Below are 6764 nucleotides of genomic sequence, written 5' to 3'. Positions count from 1 at the left end.
TATGGTAAGCTTAGCTCTTGTCATGGTTATGGTTTTTGAAGGATTAGGGTGAAGCAAAGAATAACAGAGAAGAATTGGGAGAGAAGGAAACTTAGGTTTTCTGAGCTTCGAGGAGAGTGATAGAGTATAAAAGTGAAGAAGGAAGAGAGTTAAATAGGCATGCAGAAGAGATAGGGAAAGTAGTTTAAGAACATGGAAGGTTGTCGAGGGAAATTGAGGAAGTAGTAGGGGAACATTTCAAAACGAGTGGTCAGAAAATAAGGGATGTGAAATATGGTGACAGGTTGAGGAGATGGAACGGTTTTAGGGCAAGATCGTGGGAGAGAGAGGGAGGAGGATCAGTTGTCTTAATAGCTAAGTGGACAGTTACTTTTCTTTGCGCGTGTTTCCAAAATTTATAATGAGTATAAGTTGGTAACAACTGCATACTGTATTTGGTGACTCAGCAGAGACAGGTGTCTCTAATGACTTGGCATCCTTATCTCATAAGTTTGGGAACGTCCCCTTTTGGAACGACCTGAAAATAATACATTTACAACAGAAATACATATATACAATTTTAACTTAACCAAAAAAATATATAAAAACACACATTTTTTTTAAGAATGGGGATATGTGGTTAGTTAACCACCCCAAAACTACGTTCCTGTCACGGAACGGATTACATCTTTAGAGAATAGAGGGTGAACATCAGACATTCCCCCTTGTTTTGGCTCTGCGTGGTCAAGTTAACCACCCCAAAACTTTATTCCAGTCAGGGAACAAAGGTAAAAAGCTGGGTTGCCTCCCAGTCAGCGCTTAATTTAATGTCTTTAGCTAGACTCAGTGTTCATCTTTTCAAGTGGAATTAGAGAGAGGGATACTTTCCTTTTTGCCATTGAAGGTGTCATCAAAATACAATTTCAGAGCCTTGAATTTCAAAGGCTCTATTTCCTGAGTCTTGAATAATCTGGTATGGACCAGTCCAACTTGACTTGAGCTTCCCAGGGAACAATCTAAGCCTTGAATTGAATAGTAGGACTTTCTGACCAACTTAAATTCTCTGTTCCTGATTCTTTTTTCATGTCATTTCTTCATTTTCTCCTTATACAGCTTGTGGTTCTCATAAGTGTTTCCTCTGAATTCTTCCCGTTGGAGCAGCCTTTTTTCTTCTACTGCCTTCTCATCTATGATCAATGAATAGATTGCCCAATATGCTTTGTGTTCTAACACTAATGGAAGATGACAGGCTTTGCCAAAGATCAATCTATATGGAGAACATCTAAGTGGTGTTCTGTAGGATGTTCTGTAAGCCCACAATGCTTCATCTAATTTGAGAGACCAGTCTTTTCGAGAAGGATTGGCAACATTCTCTAAGATTCTCTTAACTTCTCGGTTAGATACCTCATTCAGCCCACTGGTTTGAGGATGATATATAGTTGCAACCTTGTGTCTTACTTTATATTTTTCCAACAACCTCTCAAATAGGTGGTTGATAAAGTGCTTCCCACCATCACTGCTAATGCAGCGAGGTGTTCTGTACCTTGTCAAAATATTTTTCTTTAGAAATCTCACACAACTTTTCATCATTAGTGGGTAGAGCCACAACTTCAACCCACTTACTCACATAATCTACAGCCATTAAAATAAATTTATTCCCAGAAGAAAGAGGAAATGGACTCATAAAATCAATACCTCAGACATCAAATAATTCAACTTCTAGAATAGGATTAAGAGGCATTTCATTTTGTTTGGTTATGTTTCCTTCCCTTTAAAATGAATCACATTCTTTAGCATACTGGAGAGCATTTTTAAAAAGAGAGGGCCAGTAAAAACCTAATTGAAACACTTTGGATGCAGTTCTAATCCCTCCTAGATGGCCTCCATGTGGTGAAGAATGGCAGTGGAAGAGGATTTGGACTTGTTCTTCTTCTGTAACGAACCTCCTTATTATTTGATCTGCACATCTTTTGAACAACAAAGGTTCATCCCATAAATAGTTCCTGAGTCATGAAAGAATTTTTTTCTTTTGCATTTTGTTTGCCTCATAAGGTTCTATTCCTGCTGCAAGAAATTTAGCAATGTCAGCAAATCAAAGAACATTTTTTTCATGGATGACAAATAATTGTTCATCAGGGAACGTCGCCTTGATAAGCATGCCAGCTTCAGTATGTTCCAATCTGGAAAGATGATATGTAATATGGTTCTCACAACCTTTTCTTTCTTTGACTTCCAGATTGAATTCTTGCAGTAGCAAGATCCATCTAATTAAACGAGGCTTTGCTTCTTTCTTAGCAAACAAGTATCTGAGAGCTGCATGGTCAATATGAAGAGTAACTTTAGAACCAAGAATATATGGTCTGAACTTTTCGCATGCATATACTATAGCTAGTAGCTCCTTTTCAGTTACTGTATAGTTCACTTAAGCTTCATTCGAAGTTTTGCTGGCATAGTATATGCTACAAAACAATTTATCCTTCCTCTAACCCAGAACCACCCCTATAGCTTGATCACTTTCATCACACATTAGTTCAAATGGTAGGTTCCAGTCTGTAGGTTGGATGATAGGTGTAGTAATTAACTTACTCTTCAAAGCTTCAAAAGCATTCAGGCATTCAGGACTGAATTCAAATTTGATATCTTTCTCCAACAATTGGCAAAGAGGTATAGCCACTTTGGAAAAATCTTTGATAAACCTTCTATAGAAGCCAACATGCCCAAGAAAAGATATGAGATTTTTAACATTTACAGGGGGTGGCATCTTGGCTATAGCTTCTACTTTGGCTTGGTCAACTTCCAATCCGTTCTTGGAGATCTTATGTCCAAGGACAATTCCTTCTTTCACCATAAAATTTCATTTCTCCCGTTAAGAATGAGATTAGAAGAGAGATACCTTTATAGTACTTCTAAATTTTTCAGGCAACGATCATATGACGTTCCCAACACTGAGAAATCATCCATAAAAAGCTCCACTCCTTCACCTATCAAATCAGAAAAAATAGAGAACATAAATCACTGAAACATTGTTGGAGCATTACATAGTCCAAAAGGCATTCTTCTGAAGGCACATGTTCCGTGAGGACAGGTGAAAGTGCTAGAGGGATTTGATTGTATCCAGAATATCCATCAAGAAAACAAAAATATTCCTTGCCTCCTAAATGATCTAACATATGATCTGTGAATGGAAGAAGAAAATGGTCTTTCCTTGTTGCAGGATTGAGCTTCCTGTAGTCTTGATAGATCCTCAACCTGTGACTTTTCTGACAGGAATAAGTTCATTTTTTGCATTCAGCTCCAAAGTTATGCCTCCCTTCTTGTGAATGCATTGAACAAGGCTTACCCAATTGCTATCTGAAATGGGGTAAATGATTCCTATATCTAACCACTTAATTATCGCTTTTCGCACCACTTCTTTCATGATGGGATTTAATCTTCTTTGATGTTATACTGAAAAACTATCAGGGGTAAGCCAATAAAATTTTATGCATACAAAAAATAGGACTGATACCTTTGAGATCAGCTATAGTCCAGCCAATAGCTCCTTGATATTTCTTCAGCTTGTTGATAAAAAATTATTCTTGATCTTTGGTAAGGAATGATGAGATGATGACATGGGGAGTGTTAGCGTTCCCCAAGTATGCATACTTCAGATGTTGGGGAAATGGCTTCAATTCCAGCTCAGGTGGTTGCTTTGCAGATGGTCTCTTGACTTCTCTTTCTTTTTCTATCCTCTACAGAGGTTCAGGTGTTCTCCCTAGCAAATATAGAACATGTTCTTCATCCTGCAAACTTTCCTCTGCTTCTGATTCTTTTTCTCTTGGCTTCAGGTTGATGTACGTAAAACCCCGTGTGCATCTGGTGTATTATCATACAGATGGTAATAGCGCAGCTAAATAAATGCGGAAGCTAACTTTTTCTTTTCAATTATGACGTCATTATTATTAACCAAGTTGACTATTTAATCCTTTTTCAAAATAATTCATGTATATAAATTGCAATAAAGATCTAACTGAATAACCTCATGATATAAATAAGTGTGTATCTAGTCACGGAACTACAACACGTAGACCGGACAATATCCTGATACAATTATACAACTTAAAACTAAAATATCACAACATAGTCAATGTGGCATGGACAACTCCCATGCTCATCAAAAAAGTCAACAGAGCCCACTCAATGTCTCAAAGCAATTAATCATATACTGGATAAACATAGGCACTAATCAGACATGTGAGTAATCAGCATGTATAATCAACTCAACTCTGGCCTCCTGCCGCCCGAGGTATCAACCCCCGAGGTACCTGAACCTGAAAATGTGCCCCAAACGTGGGGTGAGATCTCTAAAAAGAAATCTCAGTAAGACAAGGGGTCCTCAAGGATCTCTCCACCCCAAGCTCACTTACATATGCAATATAAGTTCTAAAACAGTAAAACATTATAAGTTCCAAAATCTATGCAATGCAACATATAATCATGTCATGTGTGTCAGAATCCTACTGGCCAGAGAATAAACATGTAGGAATTACATACGTCTACAACCTACAGTACAAGACGCTACTTGCACCTCACCCATAGAATCACCATCTTGTATGACGCTACATACTCAGGCTTACCGTCTAGGTGGAACACCACATACATATCATAAGACACTTGCACTTAATAAAACATTTCAATACCATTTCATAAAAAGACATCATGCATATAAACCATCCTTCCATGACGTATGGTGAAACCAACAATGGGCAAAACCGAGGACATGAAAGTTTACCTCGCAAGCTAACAAATCCCAAGTCAAAGGTCCACACCATCCCAAGGTCCACAAACAGCTCAATCACAATCTGTTTAGACCAGCAATCATATCAACATTCATAATCTAAAAGTTCATAACATAACGACAACGTTTCCCTTTACGTTTTATGCCATTAGGCTTCTCCCAAAGCCAAAATCCCTTAATCCAATTGATTCTGACTTAGTTCAATTATTACCGAGGTTCAACTCAAACAATCATGGGTCCACAAACCCAATGTACCATTATGTATGAACAGAACAGTGACCAACTCGAAATTCCCAAAATATCCGAATATATGTCGGGGCCATATCCGCATATCCATATCCGGATATCACCAAGCCCATATTCGGATATCAATATCCAAATATTTCGCGACAGAATGCAGTTTCTTCATTTCGCGAAGATATCACTCAAAGGTTCCTCTTTTAGCACATATACACGTTAAATCATGCATTTTTATACTCATATAGGTCAGTGTTCATGTTGGTTACTTAACATAATCGTTTTACATGCCAAGACTCAACTTTTATTAAAGAAACTCATTATCAAAGGTTCAAGGACATACCCTAAGCTCAAAATAGAAGCAAATGGTGCTCTTGGAGCTCACCAATCAGCCACACAACAATGACTTCACAAGGCCACAAATTTGCCTTGCAAGCTTGGTCCTTTCTCACCCAAAATAGCTTCTTGAAGCTTCAAAGGTTAAGGGAATGGCTCCCCCAATGTAATCTGAAGAACACAGCCCTTCAACACACTCCACACAGAATCAACACTCAGAAATGATGCACCTTTCCCACTCACAATGCTACTTCACACTAACCCAAGGTGTTTTGGTGAAGATTCCATGAAGAAAAGTGGCCTCTTGGCTCACAAGATGAAGGAGAAGATGGTGGCTAGCATGGAGGACTCAAGGTTCAGAAGAGAGGCACATAGAATAGTTTTGAAGAATGAAAACTGACCTAGAACGGTGTGCCATTAAGTATATATAGTATAATTAAGTTTAATCTCACTGTATTAGCATTAATAGCTACGTTAATCTTTTTAATCCCAAACTTCATATTCTGGACCTAGCCATTTTTCTAGGCTTTATCATATTTTTATTATAATTTTCGCAGCACTTTGCTGGTACGCATTTTTACGTAATCGGTATCAATCCTGACGCCAGTTCTCATTATTTTGACTCCAAACTTGACATACCAGTCCTAAATATTTTTCTAGCAATATTCACATACTTATTATAATTTTTCGGGATACTTCGTCGGTACGCACTTATACTGTGGAGCATAATCGGTATCTGCACTTTTCGTCAGAAAAGCGACTTTCAACGTTATCAAGCCCTTATATTAATTATTCTTACCTTACTATAATTATTTAAGGTCAATTATGGAATTATTCACTTAAGCTCATAATTAATTAATTAAATTCCTAATTTAACTGTGCGGGTTCTTACAATGTAGGTATTTAGAACATATACCATAGAACATTCTTCCAGATTTCCTTCATCATCATGAAATTTCATGGCTTTTAAAACATTGAATTTAATTTCATAATCATGAACTATCATGGTGAGTTCTCCTTTCTGTACATTGATAACAGCTCCTCCAGTTGCAAGGAACGGTCTTCCTAAAATGATGGGAACGTTAACATCAGCTTCATAATCTACGACCATGCAGTCAGCAGGAAAAATGAATTTATCCACTTTGACCAGCAAATCCTTTACTTTTCCTTATGGCTTAACAATGGATCTGTCAACTGTAAGAACCTACACTGTTAAATTAGGAATTTAAATAATTTAATTATGAGTTTATGAGATAATCCCATAATTGACCTTGAATAAAAATATGGTAAGGTGAGAATAATTATCACGAGGGTTTAATAACGCTGAAAGTCGCTTTTCTGACGAAAAGTGCAGATATCGGTTCTGCTTCTCGGTATAATTGCGTACCGATGAAGTATTCCAAAAAATTATAATAAGTGTATGATTATTCCTAGA

At 37.4% G+C, this 6764-nt stretch overlaps 1 protein-coding gene across 1 annotated transcript; it reads right to left on the bottom strand.

Moving 5' to 3' along the window:
- Positions 1-2071: 2071 nt before the first annotated feature.
- On the bottom strand, positions 2072-2827 carry LOC133305144 (uncharacterized). The gene is made up of 2 exons (XM_061505278.1): positions 2566-2827; positions 2072-2292 (listed from the first exon to the last, which is right to left on the bottom strand). Exons 1-2 carry the CDS (start codon positions 2825-2827, stop codon positions 2072-2074), a joined length of 483 nt encoding a protein of 160 aa, XP_061361262.1.
- Between the last annotated feature and the right edge of the window lie 3937 nt (positions 2828-6764).

This window comes from Gastrolobium bilobum, unplaced genomic scaffold (assembly GCF_033153095.1).
Source record: "Gastrolobium bilobum isolate Gb01-03AN ecotype WA unplaced genomic scaffold, APGP_CSIRO_Gbil_v1 utg1095, whole genome shotgun sequence".
Classification (NCBI taxonomy): Eukaryota; Viridiplantae; Streptophyta; class Magnoliopsida; order Fabales; family Fabaceae; genus Gastrolobium; species Gastrolobium bilobum.
Note: the sequence above shows the minus strand (reverse complement) of the source record. Positions and strands in the feature narration are given on the sequence as shown.

Excerpts from the sequence above, each read along its gene's own strand:
- LOC133305144 (XM_061505278.1), bottom strand. The coding sequence starts at position 2,827 with ATGGTGAAAGAAGGAATTGTCCTTGGACATAAGATCTCCAAGAACGGA. Across the intron at positions 2,293-2,565 it reads TGCTTTTGAAGCTTTGAAGA|CTCTCAGATACTTGTTTGCT; the intron begins GTAAGTTAATTA and ends TTGACCATGCAG.